This window comes from Protopterus annectens, chromosome 5.part0, assembly GCF_019279795.1.
Source record: "Protopterus annectens isolate FY-2018-M chromosome 5.part0, PAN1.0, whole genome shotgun sequence".
Classification (NCBI taxonomy): Eukaryota; Metazoa; Chordata; order Ceratodontiformes; family Protopteridae; genus Protopterus; species Protopterus annectens.
This window is the reverse complement of record NC_056735.1, coordinates 1,352,842,028-1,352,864,689: the sequence shown is the minus strand read 5'-3', so window position 1 is coordinate 1,352,864,689 and position 22,662 is coordinate 1,352,842,028. Positions and strand designations below refer to the sequence as shown.

Here is a 22,662-nt window from a genome sequence, read left to right as displayed (position 1 = left end):
CAGGGAGCATGACTGAACAGCCGACGCTGGACCCAGACTTTGGGATTCTGGCCGCCCGAGGGCTGCCTGCCGGCAGAACCCTACAGTGATAACTGCAAAAGTGAAACACGATGAACAGTCAACTTCTCCAGGACAAGGTTAAGATCCCAAGGGGGGGGGGGGCTTCCTAATGGGTCTGAGATGAAGTGCTTCGCTCAGAAAGAGTTTGCCTTTTAACCTGGATAATAGAGGTACTAACGTCGGACATGCAGAGATGGCAGACAAATGTATTTTAATGGAGGAATAAGATAATCCAGACATCATAATGTCACACAGATAAGAAAAGACGACTAGAGAGACTGCTCCCAGTGGCTGCAGGTTAAATTTTTTTTTTTTTTTTTAGACACCACAATGAAAATCTCTTCCATTCTGACAGGATTTTCTAGTAGTCTGTTTTCTGGCCTCCTGCAGAACATGGATAACTTCCTCTGAGTATGTGTGTCTAAAGGGAATCAGCGCCCCATCACCCACAGTGTGAGATTCAGTGTGGACAGTTGGGGGTGAAGGAGTGTTCCTTTGTCCTGTGTGAGCAGGTCCATTCGGTGGAATAACATGTGTTGATTATCCTTGGCTAGGTGAAAGAAGAGAGAAAGTACAGTTTTGTACCTACCATAAATGTAGATGTTCGAAGATCCACATTGCTGCAGTCCTAACACTTGGGTAAGTCCGCTGTCCCAGTCGGCCCAAATACCAAAGTATATGGCTGACGTCGGTCAAGGCGCATTAGTCTGACGTCAGGACGTCAGGGTACAAATGCGCATGACCGATGTCATATCCTCAGTCTTTTCTTGCCCCAGATGTCAGAAGACCCTAAAAAGAGAAGGCTAAAACCAAAAAACACCACACACTCCTGCACCAAATATATATACAATATATACAAATTTACAAGAGTATAACCTCACCCACACAATCACCCCTAAACACAGAGGGGAAGGAGGGAGGGTAAATTGGACTGCAGCAATGTGGATCTTCGAACATCTACATTTATGGTAGGTACAAAACTGTACTATGTTGTTCATACCACATTGCTGCAGTCCTAACACTTGGGTAGAATCCCAAAGCAGAGGTAAGGGAGGCTGGCAAATCATAAGGAAGCAGGAGCTGACAACATGTCCTGCAAAATAGCCGTGGCAAAACCAGCCCTAGATTTAGAGTAGAGAGGAAGGTGGTAATGCTTAGAGAAAGTATGCACTGAACTCCAAGTAGCTGCCTCCAAAATATCCTTAGTTGCCACCCCCCTTAGAAATGCTGTAGAAGTGGCAGTAGCCCTAGTGGAATGAGGCCTAATCCCAGCTGGAATCTCCTTGCCATGATGGGAATAACAAAATGCAATGCAAAACCCAATCCACTTAGAAATAGTTTGTTTTGACACAGGCTTGCCCTGAGAACTCAAAGCAAAAGAAACAAACAACTGCTGAGACTGCCTAAAATCCTTAGTCCTGCTTAAATAATAACGCAACTGCCTGTGTACATCTAAAGTGTGCAAAATCTTTTCCCCTATTTTGGGGATCTGCATAAAAGGTAGGCAAATGAATAGTTTGGTTTAAAGCCACACTAGAAACCACTTTAGGCATAAAGGAAGGATTAGTACGTAAAGATACCCTATCCTTATGAAAAATCAGGAAAGGCTCAACCGCCATAAGGGCCTGCAATTCAGGCACCCTTCTTGCAGATGTAATGGCTAACAAAAAAGCAGTCTTCCATGACAAATATTTCAATTCAGCAGTAGCTGCAGGCTCAAAAGGTTGTAGAGTGAGTTTCTCCAACACAAAATTGAGGTCCCAAGCAGGAGTAGGAGCTCTCGTGGGGTCTTATATTCTTTGCCCCTCTAAGAAATTGCTTGAACAAAGGATGAGAAAACAATGGTGGGTCACAATCATAGTGAGCTGAAATTGCTGCAGCATGAATCTTAATGGAAGAGAAAGACAAACCTTTGTCCAATAACTCAGTAAGATATTGAAGAGCCACACTCAAATTTGGCTCAGAAACATCCAAATCCTTTGCTGCACACCAAAATAAAAATCTCTTCCATTTTCCTGCGTACACTTTCCTTGTACTAGGTCTTCTGGCTTCCATAATCACATTCAAAACTTGTTGAGGAAGCTGAGACCTGCTATGGTTCAAAACAGAATATGCCAAGCTGTTAGATGAAGAGAGTGAAGCTTGACATTGAGCAGATGCCCGTCCTTCTGAGACAATAGGTGTGGAATCAAAGGTAAGGGCCATGGAGGCTTCCTTACCAGACTCCTCAGCAATGGGTACCAGTGCTGCCGAGGCCAATCTGGAGCTATTAAAATCATCCTTGGCTTGTCTTGTCTGACTTTTAGAAGTACCTTTGGGAGGAGAGGCAGAGGTGGAAAGGCATACACATGAAGATTTTTCCAACTGAAAGAAAGAGCATCCACTTTCCAGGCTGTGTGATGAAACCTTTTCGTGCAAAACTTTGGCAGCTGGTGGTTCAGTGGAGAAGCGAACAGATCTATGTCTGGAGTTCCCCATGACACTGTCAATGTCTGAAATACATGAAGATCCAGTTTCCACTCGTGGGGATCCATGATTTGCCTGCTTAACACATCTGCTAAGGAGTTCTGTGCTCCTGGCAGAAACCTTGCTTGAAGATTCAGCTGCAAGCTTAACAGTCTCCCACAAAATCATTGCTTGCCTGCATAGAGGATAAGAATGTGTTCCCCTTGTTTGTTGATGTACCACATGACAGTTGTGTTGTCTGTTAGAATCAACACCTGCCCTGGAAGAAGTAAATCCTTGAAAGCCAGTAATGCAAACTGGACTGCTAACATCTCCTTCATGTTGATATGTAGATGCTGCAGTCTGGCAGGCCACTTGTCTTGCATCCACTTTCCATTCAGATGAGCTCCCAAGCTGTGTCTGAGGCATCTGTCGTTAGAATCTGACTCGCCTCTGGCCGGGTCACAGAGAGTCCCTTGTTTAGGTGACATTCCTGAGCCCACCACAAAAATTCCTTTTGAATGCAAGGTATTATTTGAATGACAGTGTCCAAATCCTGGCAGTGCTGTGTCCATACATTTTGAGATACCATTGTAGCTTCCTCATATGCAGTTTGGCATTGGGAAGTACCAGAATACAAGATGCCATGAACCCTAAGGCTTGAAGGACTGTCCTTGCAGTCAGCCCGGACTGATGAGATAGTTGATGGAAGTAAAGAGAGATTCTTTTGTTTGTCCGGGGTTAAAAAGGCCATCTGGGCTGCTGTATTCAGTCTCACACCCAGAAAGCACATGTCTTGAGAGGGTACTAGACTGGACTTTATTTCGTTCACAGAATACCCTAGGCATCTTAGCACTGCTATCACATATTCCAAATGCTGAAGAAGCACGTCCCTTCCTTGAGCCAGAATCAGGCAATCGTCCAAATAAGGATAGATTTGTATTCCTTTTAGCCTGAAGAAAGCTATCACTGGAGCCAGAACCTTTGTGAATACTCTGGGCGCAGTAGATAAGCCAAAGGGCAATGCAGAGAACTGATATAATGAGAATTCCCAGCTCGAAAACGCAGATATTTCCTGCAAATTAGTCTGATAGGAACATGAAGGTAAGCTTCCTTGAGATCCAAAGTTACCATCCAGTGATCTTTGCCCAGCAGAGGTAAAAGCTGTTGTAACGTCAACATTTTGAACTTGGGAATGTCCAGATAAGTGTTGAGGATAGACAGATCCAAAATTGGCCTCCAAGTGTTCCCCTTTTTTGGTACTAGGAACAGGCGAGAATAAAATCCTAGGCCCCTTTCTGGCACAGGAACCGGCTGAATTGCCCCTATTTGGAGCAACAGAGAAATTTGCTTGTGAGCCTCTTTCCTTTGTTGAGGAGGAATGTCTGGCATGCCTTTGAAAGGAGGCAAGGTATGGAAATAAAACCTGTAACCGTGGTGAATGATATCCAATACCCATCTTTCTTGTGTAATTAAACTCCAGTTTTCTTTGAAAAGTGCCAACCTTCCTCCCAAAGGTGCTGCCAGACGAGAAGATTCTGGCAGCTGAAAAGGCAGGTCATTGTGTCTGTTTACGAAAGGACTGACCCCTGCCCTCACCAGAAGACTGAGCAGGTGAACTCCCTGTTCTAGGCCTAAAAGAACCTTGAGCTCTGCCTCTACCACGTCTAGACCTACCCCTAGACTGGGAATCATAAGCAGGATATGTCCACCCCTTGGTAGGCCAATTTCTACTAAACTTCGGAGGCTGAACCTGCAAAAAATCTTTAACAGTCTGCATAGACTTAGCCTTGTCTTCCATTTTCTTTAGAACTGCTTCCACAGGCGAACCAAACAACACATCAGATTGTAAAGGAGCATCTAAAATCCTTGTTTTCACATGCTCAGCTAAATTCTGATCCCTCAACCAGGCGTGCCTGCGAAGAACCGAACCAGTGGCAGCCACCCTCGAAGAGGCCTGCACAGCATCAAAACCACATTGCAAAGAATGCTTACCCACCTGTTCAGAAACATGAACTAAATCCTGCAACTCTTTACACTCAATACCTTCCGCCAAAGCATCTACCTTGGACTTTAATTGTGAAAGGAGATAATTTTGGTATTTCAACATGTGAAACTGGCAATTCAAAGCTCTCATGGCCAAAGTGGAAGAAGTATACACTTTCTTTCCCCATCTATCCAAAGCCCTAGCCTCTTTATCTGGAGGAAAGTACAGTTTTGTACCTACCATAAATGTAGATGTTCGAGGATCCACATTGCTGCAGTCCTTACTATTGGGTAGTCCGCTGTCCAGTCGGCCCGAATACCAGAGTATATGGCTGACGTCGGTCAGGGCGCATTAGACTGACGTCAGTACGTCAGGGTACTAATGCGCATGACCGACGTCATATCCTCAGTCTTTTCTTGCCCCAGATGTCAGAAGACCCTAAAAAGACAAGGCCCAAAATACCTGCACCAAAAATATGTACAATATATACAAAAATATATACAAAAATAACAACATATAACCTCACCTACACAACCACCCCTAAACACAGAGGGAAGGAGGGAGGTAAATTGGACTGCAGCAATGTGGATCCTCGAACATCTACATTTATGGTAGGTACAAAACTGTACTATGTTCTTCGTTCCACATTGCTGCAGTCCTTACTATTGGGTAGAATCCCAAAGCAGAGGTAAGGGAGGCTGGCAAATCATAAAGAAGTAGGAGCTGACAACATGCCTTGCAAAACAGCTGTGGCAAAACCAGCCCTAGACTTAGAGTAGATAGGAAGGTGATAATGCTTAGAGAAAGTATGCACTGAACTCCAAGTAGCTGCCTCCAAAATATCCTTAGTTGCCACCCCCCTTAGAAATGCTGTTGAAGTGGCAGTAGCCCTAGTGGAATGAGGCCTAATCCCAGCTGGAATCTCATTGCCATGATGGGAATAACAAAATGCAATGCAAAACCCAATCCACCTAGAAATAGTTTGTTTTGACACAGGCTTGCCCTGCGAACTCAAAGCAAAAGAAACAAACAACTGCTGAGACTGCCTAAAATCCTTAGTCCTGCTTAAATAATAACGCAATTGCCTGTGTACATCTAAAGTGTGCAAAATCTTTTCCCCTTTATTTTGGGGGTCTGCATAAAAAGTAGGCAAATGAATAGTTTGGTTTAAAGCCACACTAGAAACCACCTTAGGCATAAAGGAAGGATTAGTACGTAATGATACCCTATCCTTATGGAAAATCATTAAGGGCTCTACTGCCATAAGGGCCTGCAACTCAGACACCCTTCTTGCAGAAGTAATAGCCAACAGAAAAGCAGTCTTCCATGACAAGTATTTCAATTCAGCAGTAGCCGCAGGCTCAAAAGGTTGTAGAGTAAGTTTTTCCAACACAAAATTGAGATCCCAAGCAGGAGTAGGAGCTCTACGTGGGGGTCTTATATTCTTTGCCCCTCTATGAAACTGCTTGAACAAAGGATGCGAAAACAATGGTGGGTCACAATCATAGTGAGCTGAAATTGCTGCAGCATGAATCTTAATGGAAGAGAAGGACAAACCTTTATCCAATAACTCAGTAAGATATTGAAGAGCCACACTCAAATTAGGCTCAGAAATCTCCAAATTCTTTGCTGTACTCCAAAATAAAAATCTCTTCCATTTTTCGTACACTTTCCTTGTACTAGGTCTTCTAGCTTCCATAATCACATTTAAAACTTGTTGAGGAAGTTGAGACCTGCTGTGTTTCAACACAGAATATGCCAGGCTGTTAGATGAAGAGAGTGAAGCTTGACATTGAGCAGATGACCGTCCTTCTGAGATAACAGATGAGGAATCAAAGGTAAAGGCCATGGAGGCTTCCTTACCAGACTCCTTAGTAGTGGGTACCAGTGTTGCCGAGGCCAATCTGGAGCTATCAAAATCATCCTTGACTTGTCTTGTCTGACTTAATAGCACCTTTGGAAGAAGAGGCAGAGGTGGAAAGGCATACACATGAAGGTTTTTCCAACTGAAAGACAGAGCATCCACTTTCCAAGCTGTGTGATGAAACCCCTTTGTGCAAAACTTTGGCAGCTGGTGGTTTAGTGGAGAAGCGAACAGATCTATGTCTGGAGTTCCCCATGACACTGTCAATTTCTGAAATACATGAAGATCCAGTTTCCACTCGTGGGGATCCATGATTTGTCAGCTTAACACATCTGCTAAGGAGTTCTGTGCTCCTGGCAGAAACCTTGCCTGAAGAGTTAGTTGCAAGCTTAGCGCAGTCTCCCATAAAATCATTGCTTGCCTGCATAGAGGATAAGAATGTGTTCCCTTGCTTGTTGATGTACCACATGACAGTTGTGTTGTCTGTTAGAATCAACACCTGCCCTGGAAGAAGTAACTCCTTGAAAGCCATTAATGCAAACTGGACTGCTAACATCTCCTTCATGTTGATATGTAGATGCTGTAGTCTGGCAGGCCACTTGTCTTGTATCCACTTTCCATTTAGATGAGCTCCCAAGCAATGTCCGAGGCATCTGTCGTTAAAATCTGACTCGCCTCTGGCCGGGTCACAGAGAGTCCCTTGTTTAGGTGACATTCCTGAGCCCACCACAAAAATTCTTTTTGAAGGCAAGGTATTATTGGAATGACAGTGTCCAAATCCTGGCAGTGCTGTGTCCATACATTTTGAGATACCATTGTAGCTTCCTCATATGCAGTTTGGCATTGGGAAGCACCAGAATACAAGATGCCATGAACCCTAATGCTTGAAGGACTGTCCTTGCAGTCAGCACGGACTGATGAGATAGTTGATGGAAGTAAAGTGATAGACTCTTTTGTTTGTCCGGGGTTAAAAAGGCCATCTGGGCTGCTGTATTCAGTCTCACACCCAGAAAGCACATGTCTTGAGAGGGTACTAGACTGGACTTTATTTCGTTCACAGAATACTCTAGGCATCTTAGCACTGCTATAACATATTCCAGATGCTGTAGAAGGTCTTCCTTTTCTTGAGCCAGAATCAGGCAGTCGTCCAAGTAAGGATAGATTTGAATTCCTTGTAGCCTGAAGTAAGCTATCACTGGAGCCAGAACCTTTGTAAATACTCTGGGCGCAGTAGATAAGCCAAAGGGCAATGCAGAGAACTGATAATGAGAATTTCCAGCTCGAAACCGCAGATACTTCCTGCAACTTAGCCTTATAGGCACATGAAGGTAAGCTTCCTTGAGATCTAAAGTTACCATCCAGTGATCTTTGCCCAGCAGAGGTAAAAGCTGTTGTAACGTCAACATCTTGAACTTGGGAATGTCCAGATAAGTGTTGAGGAGAGATAAATCCAAAATTGGTCTCCACGTGTTCCCCTTCTTTGGTACTAGGAACAGGCGAGAATAAAATCCGAGGCCCCTTTCTGATACAGGGACTGGCTGAATGGCCCCATCTGGAGTAACTGAGAAATTTGCTTGTGAGCCTCTTTTCTTTGTGGAGGAGGAACGTCTGGCATGCCTTTGAAAGGGGCAATGTATGGAAATAAAACCTGTAACCGTGGTGAATGATATCCAACACCCATCTGTCTTGAGTAATTAAATCCCAATTTTCTTTGAAAAGAGACAGTCTTCCTCCCAAAGGAGCTGCCAGGCGAGAATCTACTGGCAGCTGAAAAGGCAGGTCATTGGGTCTGTTTACGAAAGGACTGACCCCTGCCCTCACCAGAAGTCTGAGCAGGTGAACTCCCTGTTCTAGGCCTAAAAGAACCTTGAGCTCTGCCCCTACCACGTCTAGACCTACCCCTAGACTGGGAATCATAAGCAGGATATGTCCACCCCTTAGCAGGCCAATTTCTACTAAACTTCGGTGGCTACCCCTGCAAAAAATCTTTAACCGTTTGCATAGACTTAGCTTTGTCCTCCATTTTCTTTAAAACTGCTTCCACAGGCGAACCAAACAACACATCAGACTGTAAAGGAGCATCCAAAATCCTTGTCTTAACATGCTCAGCTAAATTCTGATCCCTCAACCAGGCATGCCTGCGAAGAACAGAACTAGTGGCAGCCACCCTCGAGGAGGCCTGTACAGCATCAAAACCACATTGCAAAGAATGCTTACCCACTTGTTCAGACACATGAACCAAATCCAGCAACTCTTTACACTCAATACCTTCCGCCAAAGCATCCACCTTAGATTTCAATTGTGAAAGGAGATAATTTTGATATTTTAGCATGTGAAACTGACAATTCAACGCTCTCATGGCCAGAGTGGAAGAAGTATACACTTTCTTTCCCCACCTATCCAAAGCCCTTGCCTCTTTATCAGTGGGAACAGGATTTTTAACCACAGAGGCCTTAACACCTTTAGGCCCCTGAGAAACAGTTTCTGGGTCCCCCTAGGACTCTTAAACAAATACTTATGAGCTTGGGCACCCTATAGTACCTATCAGGTTTAACAGGAGCAGGAGGCAAAGAGTCAGGGTTCAGGAAGCCTCTGCAAAACATCTTCCACCACATTCAACACAGGAGGTATAGCTAAGGGCCTATGCTGGGGTAAAACAAGAATTCCCTAAGCCTTTTCCTGGAATCAGAGTAATCCTGGCCTTCCCATTTAAAGTGCTCCCTCATGGAATGCAGAGTCTCTGAAAATGAGAAATCCTCAGGAGGAGAAGCTGTAGGAGTGGAATCATCCACATCAGAATCAGAATAAGGAGGATACTCCTGCAAATCTTCCGCAGAAGACTCAGAAGCCTCTGAACACTGTTCAAAACTATCAAACTCCGGTTCCACCCTAGGCCTCTTATCAGGAGGGGCATAGAACCTCTAATCATAGTAATCAAATCTTCTGCCATTTTAAGCATATGTTTCTTAGGTACAGAACCCGAAATGCTAGGAGAAGCCCCACTGAAGCAGAACTTGGCCTACCTCTCAAAGAAGTTTTGGCAACAGAAGGAGAGGCTCTAACTACCTTGGGAAGAGAGGGAAGAACAGTTACCTGAGAAGCCCCTCAGCCTGGCCTACCTCCTGAGAAGGCACATCCTGTAACAGTAAAGTTTCTGCCTGAGACTCCATAGAAACTCCTGGCAAAACCTCTGGCTCCACTGAGCCTTCTAAAGAACCGGCGTCCGGGACTGCCGGTTCATCAACCCTAGCCTTCGCTGTTTTGTCCTTGCGCTTCTTGGGCGAAGGGCTTGTAGGTGCATCCGGGGTAATTTTATAATTGCAACGCTTCCCAAACACTAACCTGGCACAGTCTAACCTCCTCTTAATAGTGCGTTTGTTAAACCTAGCACAAGAGCGGCATCCAACAACGTCGTGCTCAGGCCCTAAACAAGGTATACACAAGGTATGGTAATCCCTATGAGGTATCTGTTTCCCACAAGAAATACAGTTATTCACTTTTTCTGACATCCGGTTAAATACTGGGGCAAGAAAAACCAAAATGTTCTACTTAGCCAACTCTGATTCGGTCTGAAACTCCGGTTTCGGAAATATTTCAGAACGCCAACCTGCACTCGCAAAACTGTTTCTGCATCGGACCATGCGGCAAAAAAGACTGAGGATATGACGTCGGTCATGCGCATTAGTACCCTGGCGTACTGACGTCAGTCTAATGCGCCTTGTCCGGCGTCAGCCATATACTCTGGTATTCGGGCCGACTGGACAGCGGACTACCCAATAGTAAGGACTGCAGCAATGTGGAACGAAGAACATCAGGATTTTTAACAACAGAAGCCTTAACACCTTTAGGCCCCTGTGAAACAGTTTCTGGGTCTGCCCTAGGACTCTTAAAAAGATACTTATGAGCTTCAGGCACCCTATAATATCTATCCGGTTTAACTGGAGCAGGAGGCAAAGAGTCAGGGTTCAGAGAAGCCTCTGCAAAAACATCCTCTACCACATCTAGAACAGGAGGTATAGCTAAAGGCCTATGCTGGGGTAGAAACAAAAATTCCCTAAGCCTTTTCCTGGAATCAGAGAAATCCTGACCTTCCCATTTAAAATGTTCCCTCATGGAATGAAGAGTCTCTGAAAATGAAAAATCCTCAGGAGGAGAAGCAGAAGGAGTAGAATCATCTACATCAGAATCAGAGTAAGGGGAATACTCCTGCAAGTCTTCAGCCGAAGACTCAGAAGCATCCGAACACTGCTCAAAACTCCCAAGCTCAGGTTCCACCCTAGGCCTCTTATCAGGAGGGGGCATAGAACCTCTAATCATTGTAATCAAATCTTCTGCCATCTTAAGCATATGCTTCTTTGGTACAGACCCTGAAGAACTAGGGGTAATTCCTGAAACAAAACCTGGCCTGCCCCTGGGAGAAGCCTTGGAAACAGCAGGGGAGGGCCTAACCACCTTAGGAAGGGAGGGAAGAACAGCTACCTGAGAAGCCCCTTCCGCCTGGCCTACCTCCTGAGAGGTCACATCTTGCAGTAATAAAGTCTCTCCCTGGGATTCCAAAGAAATTTCTGGCTGAACCCCTGGCTCCACCGAGCCCTCTAAAGAACCGGCGTCCGGGACGGACGTGTATTACTGCCTAGGGTTTGCTGTTCTGTCCTTGCGCTTTTTGACGAAGCGGGCGTCGGAGCATCCGGCAGCATTTTATAATTACACCGCTTCCCAAAAACTAACCTGGCACAATCTAATCTTCTCTTTATAGTGCGTTTGTTAAATCTAGCACAAGAGCGACAGCCAACAACGTCGTGCTCAGGCCCTAAGCAAGGTATACACAAGGTATGGTAATCCCTATGAGGTATCTGTTTCCCACAAGAAATACAGTTATTCACTTTTTCTGACATCCGGTAAAATACTGAGGCAAGAAAAACCAAAATAATCCCCAACGGGTACTCAGCCAACTTGGATTCGGTCTGAAACTCCGACTTCGGAAAATCTCAGAACGCCAACCTGCACTTGCAAAACTGCTTCTGCATCGGACCATGCGGCAAAAAAGACTGAGGATATGACGTCGGTCATGCGCATTTGTACCCTGACGTCCTGACGTCAGACTAATGCGCCTTGACCGACGTCAGCCATATACTTTGGTATTCGGGCCGACTGGGACAGCGGACTACCCAAGTGTTAGGACTGCAGCAATGTGGTATGAAGAACATCCAGTACTGCCTTGGCCAACAGGAAGTCACCAGCAAGATTTGAGGCTGTTCCTTCTGAATTTTTAGCAGGACACTCTGTATGAGAGGGAAAGGGGGAAATGCATAGGTGGGCCTCCCGTTCCAGGAAATCGCGAGAGCATCCACCTTCCAAGCCTCTGGGTGAGGTACCCTAGAGCTGTCTGCTCATGGGGGAGGTGAAGAGATCCACATCTGGGATACCCCATCGATGGACCTGGTCCAGAAACACACCCCTATTCAGCATCTATTCGTGAGACAGGGTCAAGGTCCTGCTTAATGAACCTGCCATCACATTCTCTGCAGAAGGGTTATAAACTGCTTGGAGAAGGATCCGTTTCCTCAGTGAGATTTCCCAAGCCTGCAGGGTTAGTCTGCACAAGAGGCAGGACTTTGTCCCCCCATTTGTTGATGTACCACAGCACAGTGGTATTGTCTGTGTACCACCTCAGAGTGCCTGGTAGAAAGTGATCTTTGAAAATTTCTAAGTCCAATATCAGGGCTCTCATTTCCTTGATACTGACGTACTCCCTTCTGTTGGGTGTGGGTCCGTGTGTTCCTCACTCTCCAGTTTCCTAAGGTTGCACCCCAGCCTGTGCCGGAGGCATCCGTGAAGAGATCCTGGTTGGGAGGTATGGGCTGTAGGGGTATGCCAGGATTCTTCTGAATCTGGGAGATACACCATCTGAGTTCCCTGGTTAGGCACAGCAGCATGGGAATCATGAATTCCAGAGAGTGCAAGTGTCGTTGCCAGATTGAACTTGGATACTACTGGAACTTCCTCATGTGAAGCTTTGCCAGAGGGACCATGGAAAGAGTTGAGGCCATAAACCCTAGGATTCTGAGGAATTCCCTGGCTGAGATGGTTTGAGGGGAAGAACTCCCTCGAAATAAGATGCGAGCATTACAGTCTTGTCTGGTGGTAGGCAAGCCATTACTTCCCTTGTCAGAATCAGACACCCTAGGAACACCTGATCTTGGGAGGGTATCGGGGAGGACTTCTTTTTTTGAGGTTTATGGTATCCTAGACCCGATAGCAGGGAGATGGTGAAACTCAGGTGTTGTAGGGCTGTGGAACTTGAGGGAGCTTGGATCAGGATGTCATCCAAGTAAAGGAAAAGCTGTATTCCCTTTGTTCTGACGAATGCCACGACTAGGGCAAAACATTTTGTAAATACCCTTGGTACTGCAGAAAGACCAAAGGGTAAACCACAGAATTGAAAGTGTGCAGAATCCACTGAAAAGTGGAGGTACCTCCTGAAAAGAGGGTGAAACGGGATGTGTAAGTAGGCATCCTTTATGTCCACGGACACTAGGAAAGCCTGAAGAAGGATCAGGGGTAGAAGAGTAGGTAGAGAAAGCATCCTGAAGGAGGGGACTCTGAGGAAAGTGTTGAGGTGGGAATAGGTCCAGGATAGGCCTCCAGGGGTCTTCCTTTCTGGGTACCAAAAAGTCAAATAAAATCCTCTTCCTCTTGCCAAGGTGGGTACCTCCTGAATGGTACTTTGAACAAGAAGTTCTTTGCAGGATTGGTGGTAAGAGGCATTTGGCCTCGGGGTGGGTGCGGGATGCCTTTGGGGGGTGGGTCTGGCCTCCCTGGTCATGAAGTATCCCTATTTTATAATGGGGAGGACCAAGGAGTCCTGAGTAACCCGCTTCCAAGCAGGAAGGGAGAGGGAGAGCCACAAGGACAGAAGGGTGCCTGTGTGAGGAGCCTGGTAGTCACGGACTACCAGGTTTCCCCTGAAAGGACTGTTTTAGAGGGAGGGGTGGCGGAGACCAGCCTGAGTGGGGCCTGTTTTCTGTGTTCCTTTCTTGGTTTTTGTCTGAGGTCTCTTACCAGAAACTCTCACAAATGGAAGTTTTTGTTGGGTAATTCCTCTGAAAAACAGGGTACTGGAGAGACAAAGATATGTCTCAGTTCCTTCCCTTTGGTTTGGACGGCTTTGAAGAGATCAGCAGTTTCTGTGCAACAGGTGATTGCTGTGTGATTGCTGTCAAGAGGAGCATCCAGGAGTTTGGATTTGATGTCATCAGGGAGAGACTGCAGTCTCAGCCACGTGTACTTCCTGACGACAGAACCTAAAGCAGCAGCTCTAGTAAAGGCTTCTACACCATTGTAGCTGCAACTTAATAGAATGTTTTGTGACCTGGTACAAGAACTCAGGAGGGAAGAGATCTTCGTCTTAGCAGGGGAATCTGATAGTTCTCACACTTGTTTTGTTATATCGGCCGTTTTTAATTTCTCCAAGTCCTTTGGGTTTCTAATACCATGAAGGTACAAATTCAAAGCTGCTAGATGGCTTCTAAGGGTTTTGGGGACAAAGGCCTGACAAATACTACATATGGTATGGTAGTGTCAGCCTAGACAGAATACGCAGAACTCATGCGAATCCTTATGTGGAATTTGCCTTCCACACCTACACTTGCCCTTCCTACCTGACATGAAACCCAAAGCAGTAGCAAGTAAATATTAAAAATTCCCTATGGGGTACTTATCTGGAGTCGGAAGCAGTAAAAGGTTTCCTCCGATAAAGCGACGACTGGAGCTGGTAGTCACACAGGCAGCAGAAAAGTTCTGAGGTGGATGCGTGATGTCTGCCTTATACCAGATGTCCATTTACAACAGACGTCAGAGAAGAGAAGCAGGATGTCAAGTGCACCCTAACAACATTTAACTTTTGTATAATGGGCGGACGTTCGAGAGTTCACCAGAGCACACTACCGGAGGAACAGAGCAGATGATGAACAAAAGAACATCTACATTTAAATGGTGTGCCCACTTTTGTAGCCCAAGGATAACATTTGTTTAGAATCAGTATCCTTTCAACTCTCATCTACCTTAAATAATTGAGAATATCAAGTACTTTGTCATCTGCCTTTGGTAATTATTAGCCATGACTGCCAAATCACAGGAAGTATAAACCTTTCTACCCCACCTATCCACAAGCCCTGCTTATCCTTGTATGAAGGTAAGGCATTGGCATTTGGAAGGAGTTTAGAAGGCTTATTAGACATGACAAACTGCAGAAGGGTCCGCCACAGGAATTTTAAGCAAAAACTTGAGATCCGGGATTTATAGTCTTTTGGGAACTGGAGGCTGGGTGTCAGGGACAACAGAAGTGGACTGAAATGCATTCAAAAAAAGCCTCAAGAACAGGATGAACAGAGGATGGGGATGGAGTGCTCATTTACAAAATGTTGCAGTATCTTCTCTGCATCTCTGAGATCTGCCACTCAAAATGCTTCATCATATTTAAGATGGTTTCTACAAAAGACGAGTTACTTACTGGAAAATAAGGTGAAATTAAGTCTTCATTATCTGAAAGAACTTAGTCAGAAGAGTTCATCTGAAAGAAGCAGGCCACAGAATGGTCATAATCAGAAGCCTCATATGGGAGGGGGTGGTGAAAGGAGACAGCTTCAGAGCCAAAATGGCCTTTAACTTCAACAGAAACCTAGAAGAGGAAGGAGGTGGTTAAGGGAAATGGGACATATGAAGAGGAATCCGATGTACCGCAGATTCCAAAACCTCAACAAGTACGTACAAGTCAACGGGCTGCCAGAGACTATGGCCTAGGCATTTCAAGCTTTTTCTTTAGTAGTAGAGGTGTGTGCAGGGAAGCAGAATCCTCCAACTTGGAGTAGGAGGAGTACTTGAAATATTGGGTATGAAAGAAAGTGTTGAGAGGATAAATGGGACCACAAGGTCTTAGTTACAAAGGACTGGCAGATGGAACAAGCTTTGTAGTTGTTTTCCCACTACTAAGCAAAACAGACAATGGGTATGCAAGTCTTTGAATGGCATTTGAGTACAGCACTTGCAGTTAACCCTCCTGACATCTAATATTGGTAAGAAAAAAACAATAAGAAATATAAAAAAGGTTCCCCAATTGGGCACTTATCTGTGTATTTGAAGCAACAGCACCAACAACCAAAAAATCAGTCCAACAGACATCTGACCTGCATCTGGTCTGGTGGTGAGATAGTCTGAGGAATTACATGTCCAACTATACACACCCCTAGGCTTGCAAATTGAGACCACACATCAAATGTACGATACTGGGAATATAAAGCTTTTAGTATCCCAGCTGAGATAAACCAGGTTAAGAATACACAGCAACAGTGATTTCAGTTAGGGCATTTACCAGAGCCTTAGATGCCAGAGGGTGTTGCTTAACATTTAGGACAAACAACTTTCTGGAGCTATACAGTAATGATGCCCAGTTGTGCTTAATTTTAAACCTTATACTCAGTGTCCCAGAAGATTAAGTAGCATGTTTACCCATTACCAGAGTGCATTCACTGCAAGCACATTTACTGGACATGGTCTTGACTGCAAAAATTAGTTTAAGCTTCCCAAGTAACACACAACTAAAGGGATAAAAAAATTTAGTACCAACTTCTTCAGTCAAAGTAGTCACACTCCTAGCCACGGATGACTAAAAAAAAATCTATATTCATAAAAAGTCCACATCATTTCTTAAATTCAAAAGCAAATTCTGGGCAATTAGATGCATTGACACAGTCAGAACGTTAGAAGCAAGCAGCAGCCCTTCTTTACCACAGGGTAAAGAAGGGCTCTTGTACTTCTTGCAGCCAGAGTTCTACAACAGATCTCATAACATACCAAAAGCTCTCCCATCTTAAACATGTAACAAGGCCCAAAACTGACTAGTGCACAATAAAATCTACAGAAAGTCATCCAGTTAATAACATTTCCTTATCTAAATTTGCATGTACTATAATTTAATATGCAAATAATACTTACAGGCTGAGAAGATGCCATGCTTCCCACAGGTACTCCACCAGGTAAACTGAAGTTTCCAAACACATGTCCCCGGGAATTCTGTTCTTCAAAGAGATTTCCAGGTGGCCGAAAACTAGGTACTCCAGGCCCTGGTGGTCCACTGAATTTTGGTACTGGTGGAGTTTCATGCCTCTGAAACTGCAAACCTGGCAGAGGTCCCCTAAATGTATGATGAGGGTCAGCAAACATAGATCCAGGTTGAACAGCTGGAGTATTAAAACTTGAAAATGGTGGTGCTTCAAGCCTTGGACACAAATGACTTGATAAACCATCAAATCGTGGACCTAACTGACCAGGAACTGTATCAAATCGAGATGGTGTTTGCTGATTTGGTGGTCCTTCAAATCGGAGAGATAATGCTGCATCAAACCGTGGAGGATGTTGCTGAACAGAGGAACCTTCAAACCTTAAGGGAGGATGCTGACCAGGAGGACCTTCAAAGCGTGGGATGGTCTGCCCAGGTGCTCCATCATATCGCTGCAATAAAGGAGCCTGTTGATTAGGCGGACAGTCAAATCTAGAAATAGTATGGCCATCAAATCTTGGACCAGGTTGGCCTGAAGGACCTTCAAACCGTAGAGGGCCTTGCATATCAGGACAGTTACTAACCCTAACAGGATATGCCTCAAACTGTACACCTTGCTGACTTGCAGGTCCCTCAAATCTTTGTGCACCATGCTGTCCAGACAACCCATCAAAGCGGGGACCACCTGGATGTCCAGGTCGACCTTCAAAATGAAGTGGACCCTGCTGCCCAGGGGTGCTCTCAAATCGATGAACGGCATGCTGTCCGGGAGGTCCTTCAAATCGTGGAGGCCCTGGTGGCCCATTAAACCGAGGAGGTCCCTGCTGTCCCGGCGGCCCGTCAAAGCGAGGAGGTCCCTGCGGCCCGTCAAAGCGAGGAGGTCCATGCTGTCCCGGCGGCCCGTCAAAGCGGGGAGGTCCCTGCTGCCCCGGCGGCCCGTCAAAGCGGGGACGGCACTGCTGCACCGGCGGCCCGTCAAAGCGGGGAGGTCCCTGCTGCCCCGACGGCCCGTCAAAGCGGGGACGGCACTGCTGCCCCGGCGGGCCGTCAAAGCGGGGACGGCACTGCTGCCCCGGCGGGCCGTCAAAGCGGGGAGCCCCCTGCTGCCCCGGGGGGACCTCAAAGCGGGGAGCCCCCTGCTGCCCAGGGGGGACCTCAAAGCGGGGAGCCCCCTGCTGCCCAGGGGGGACCTCAAAGCGGGGAGCCCCCTGCTGCCCAGGGGGGACCTCAAAGCGGGGTGCCCCCTGCTGCCCAGGGGGGACCTCAAAGCGGGGTGCCCCTGCTGCCCAGGGGACCTCAAGCGGGTGCCCCCTGCTGCCCAGGGGGGACCTCAAAGCGGGGTGCCCCCTGCTGCCCAGGAGGGACCTCAAAGCGGGGTGCCCCCTGCTGCCCAGGAGGGACCTCAAAGCGGGGTGCCCCCTGCTGCCCAGGAGGGACCTCAAAGCGGGGTGCCCCCTGCTGCCCAGGAGGGACCTCAAAGCGGGGTGCCCCCTGCTGCCCAGGAGGGACATCAAAGCGGGGTGCCCCCTGCTGCCCAGGAGGGACATCAAAGCGGGGTGCCCCCTGCTGCCCTACAGGTCCATCAAACCGCGGAGCTACCTGCTGCCCTGGTGGTCTGTCAAACTGTGAAGCCCCCTGCTGCCCAGGTGGTCTGTCAAAAACAGCAGACTGGTGTCCTTGTGGTCCTTCAAACTGAGGGGGTCCCTGCTGTCCAGGATGCCCATCATACTTAGGCACCCCTTGTTGCCCATGAGATCCTTCAAATTTGGATGTACCTTGATGCCCCGGTGGTCCTTCCAACCAGGAATTTCCCTGCTGACCAACTGGTCGATCAAAATGAGGAATACCTTGCTGACTAGAAAGCTGATCAAAAGTGACACCGTGTTGATTAGGTGGCCTCTCAAACTGACCATGTTGACCTGGTGGTCCTTCTAGCCTCAAACTCCCCAGTGGACCAGGTGGTCTTTCCAGCCGCTGAACTGATCCTTCAAGGCACTGTACACTCTGACTAGAGTGCCCTTCCAAATGCTGGGCAGCATGCTGACCAGGTGGTCCTTCCAGATGAGTATCCTGTTTACCAGGTAGCTCTTCCAGCCTCTGAGCACCAAGCTGACTACATGGTCCTTCTAACTTTCTCTCCTGCTGGCTTGTCTGTCCCTCCTCCTGCAAACTCCCCAAGTGATTAGAAGGTCCCTCCAAATGCTGCAACACATTCTGATCTTTTGAAAGGTCTTGCCACAATGCACTTGACTTACTAGATGTCTCCTTCAAATGTGCTACATTTTCATTTGGCTTCACTTCAAGCAGCAGTTCAGTCTGGGGATCAGGTGAGCCCTCCTTTCTCAAAGTTACTTTCTGACTATGCTGTCCTTCAAATCCAAGTTCAGAAAGATAGGATGATCCTTCAAATAAACCCTCTTCATCTTTTCTTGGACTCTGTTCTCTAGAGGGATTTCCAATATGGCTTCCATCAGATTCTTCAAATGGAGATCTTTTCCGAGTACATGGCACATCACACAAAGTCCTTTGTTCATCTCGTTCACCTAAGGAAAATGAGAAAATATACAATGAAAACAAAGACATCTACAGTCTTATAAAGTTAGCAAATGAAAACAAGTACTTTTTGCTTGATAAAAATACATCAGCCTATGACACTCAGATTAAACTGCAGAACAGCATTCAATTTACACAAAAACCCATGGCTATAAACTCTCACCAAGACATGCAAACAAAATGTTAATTCCAGCTGGAAGCCATTCTCAACAATACAAGAATTAAAATCAAACTACAGAGGTGAATACAGTTTGTTTACAAAAACTGCAAGTCTGCTTTGAAATCTGAACTCGACATCTGGCCCTCACCACAACATGGTTAATACTCTGTCACCAACTTGACTATTACAAGTCAAACAAGTTCCATTTTTCTATTTAAAAATGTTAGGGCAAGATACCAGCAAAGAAAGAAAATGAATTAATAGCAAAGCAGTTAAAAGAACATGGTTCTAGCACTGCTAAGCAAAACTTACAGTGGCTTCTCGTGTGGAACTGTCCTACCTCAAGATCCACTCAGCCTAATTTTACACAAAATCACACTCCAGCCAGTTGTTGGAAGCAAGTTGTGCAGGAAAAAAAAAAGTTTCCCTGCAATTTGCTGCTACCACCAAGGTTTATGGCACTTGAGTCAAAACACAAAATTAAATAGAAACCACTACAAATGAAGGGGCAAGGACTCTGCAGGTCCATGTAGAATTCCACCCCTCCTTAAAACTTGTGTGTGTGTGGGGGGGGGGGGCAGAGTATGGAGTACAGTGGCTCATCTACACTTTTGTGCACAATCTTGCCATTTCTCACCTCCACTTATCCACATCCTGTGGACACGAGTACACTCCACTTTTGGGCCAGAGAACTGCTGTCAAAAGGAACACTGACAAATGACTTGAAAGGCTTCACAAATTCACACAAGCACATCCTGGCATGCCTCTTTATGGTATGCCTCAACCCGCCACTTGAGGTACTTTCTGCCACGCAAGTGAGATGAGCCTCATGGACAAGTTACAAATCGATAATGGGGTAGCCAACTGTGATGCCACAGACGTCTGAGCCTCAGCAGTGGTGGTTCTTGAAAGAGAATTTGACAGTTCCTTTAAAACCCCCTTGAAGTCATATGAAATGGGCTAGGAAGTTAAGCAATCTGACCGCAAATGTCTCTGAAGCACACACATGCCTCCCAAATCTGTCCCGTGCCCTAGATTCCCTGTTAGGGTGATGGAAAGAGAAATTCTGTTCCATGAGATCCTTTTTAGTGGCCGCCTCCACAACCATGGCAAGTACAGGTACTCCCTTGCTCCAAAATTCTCTACCCACCAGTGGGTGCCAGAATCCAATCCAGTTTCTTGGGGATTGGCTCAACTGTGTCTGGTTCCTTCCACACCTGCCAAGACAGCAAATCAATGAGCTTGTCGGCAGGTGGAGTCACCCATAAGGTAGATGGGCCAAGACCCAAAAGCCCACAGAACACAAGACTCCTCAGAGGAAATGTTTTGGATTGACTAACCACCTCTTTGCTTTAAGATTTCAAGGATGTCTCCAAAGGAGATGTCTTCAGGTAGTAATCCTGGGGAACCCCTCCCCTTCATCAAAATCAGTGTCTTCAGTGACAGATTTCGGAGGAGAATCCAAGTAACTCCTCTTGCACTTCCTCTTCCTAGGGATCATCTTTGGTGGGATGTTCCGAAGGGGTATCGAAGAAATAGTAATACCTCGCTGGGTTATCCTGGAGACTTTGGGAAGGCTGCCCCTGTGAACCAGGATAATGAAGCTCAGCGCACAAAGTGTAGGACCCAGATGGATGAACTGAGGGTGGAGGAACAGTCCATCCTGCAAGGAACAGAAAACGCCCTCTCCACTACCTCAAAGGTATACTGCTCCAGGAAGAAGGAAGCCGATGGATCTGTGAAGCCAAGCTTCCGACCCCTTGGCTTCCGCTGCCCCAAAGGCAACCTGCCAGAGGCAGAGATTAGAGCCAAGCTATATCCAGTGCCGAAGCTCTGAGGGGCAGAGATGGCTCCGAGAACTTTGGAGTCGACTAACACCTCAGACCCAACAGGGACACAACAGCTCAGAGTCTCATCCGGATATGAAACAGTAGGAGCCGGAGCACTCAGAGTAAGTCTCAGATCCAAAGACACTAATCTTCAGATCCGAAGCCGACAGTCCTGGAAGACTCTTATCCAAGGGCACCAAAATGACTGTTCGGATCGGTGATGGAGCTGAAAAGGGTGACATTGTGCTTATAAGGGCTTCCTGACCCAACTGGGTAGGAGCCGGAATAATTCCCATCCGTACCTGCATGGAGAGGAACTTCATCATCATCCTGTCCACGTCTGCCTCAGTGAGACTCCTGAAAGAACGAGAAGATGCCAGTGAAAGGGGATTTTGAGCGAAGTATATACAGGAAGGGAGAAGGTACGCATGATGGTACCACATATCCAGGGAATGTTGTCCTTGGTAACAGCTTCGGATCTGGATCTGAAGAAGCTGACTTGCTATCAGACAGATGCAGGAGTAGCTTTTGGATCAGACTGTTTGGCCTTTTTCCTCAGTGGTTCAGTGATGGGATCTGAGGAAGGTGTACAGGATCCAAAAGGCGTGGAAGACTTTTTTCCTTGTTTTAGGTGGGGGTTGAGCCCCATAAAATGCTTTGGAAAAAGAAGGAAGTTGTCCTTTCAACATTAATTTATTCTTCCAATCAGTCAAGGTCCTTGGATTAAAATCCCTGGCAAATCTTGCATTTAACATTGAGCTGTTGAGGGCCTAAACAATGCACACAACTCATGAGAATCTGAAACTGGAATTAAGTGCTTTCTCAGACATTATTCCATTGCCACTAAAAAACTGTTTTACAAACAGAGAATACCAGCGATGGTAAAAAAGATTACACTATAAAAGGGTATAAAGGATAGAAACACCAGCAGTGGTAGACAGGTACACTCAAAAGTGCAGAAAGGGAGGTAAAGAATAAAAAATATAATACTAAGACTTATACAAGGAAAAATTCACTTATTTGAATTCAAAAATGTTACTTTAGCTCGTTGGCTAAAGGCAAAGTACAGTTGTGGACCTCTGTTGCAAGCATCACACTTGGGTTATCCTGCTGGCAGGCTACCCCAGTTGGCCTGAATTCCAAAGTCCTGGTCCGACATCGGTTGCTGTCGCCTCTTCCCTGATGTCAGTGCGCCAGGGGTATAAAAGATGTAGCCAACGCCATTTTCTTCAGTTTTTCTTACCCCAGATGTCAGGTGCCCCCAAAAGGGTAGGCTAAAAATTATGCCAATTAAAATGCATGCACTAACAAACATTACCTTATCTATAAGCAAATACACCACATAGGTTGTACAGAATTGAGAAGTATAGATTAGTCACAGCAATGAAAGGGGGATGGAGGGAGGGACCTGGACTGCAACAGTGAATACACTAGAACATCTACATTTATGGTAGGTACACAACTGTACTATGTTTATCGTGTTTCACTGTTGCAGTCATCACACTTGGGTTGAATCCCAAAGCTGAGGTTGGGTGGCTGGGCCTAAATAGAATCAGGAGTGGCTATGAGGCCCTGCAGAACTGCAGCGGCAAAGCCTGCTCTGGATTTAGATTTAGAGTAAAGAGGTAAGTGGTAGTGCTTTGTGAAAGTGTGCACTGAAGTCCAAGTTGCAGCCTCCAAAATGTTCCTGGTTGGTACTCTGCTCTG

General features: G+C 46.2%; 1 protein-coding gene across 1 annotated transcript in view; it reads right to left on the bottom strand.

Moving 5' to 3' along the window:
* PCF11 (PCF11 cleavage and polyadenylation factor subunit) overlaps positions 1 to 22,662 on the bottom strand; it is a 587,359-nt gene that overhangs the window by 393,477 nt on the left and 171,220 nt on the right. The window contains exons 8-9 of the mRNA XM_044072002.1: positions 17,732 to 18,956; positions 16,350 to 17,688 (exon numbers count right to left, since the gene is read on the bottom strand). Coding sequence (XP_043927937.1) covers positions 16,350 to 17,688; positions 17,732 to 18,956 — 2,564 coding nt within the window. The remainder of the gene's footprint in view (positions 1 to 16,349; positions 17,689 to 17,731; positions 18,957 to 22,662) is intronic.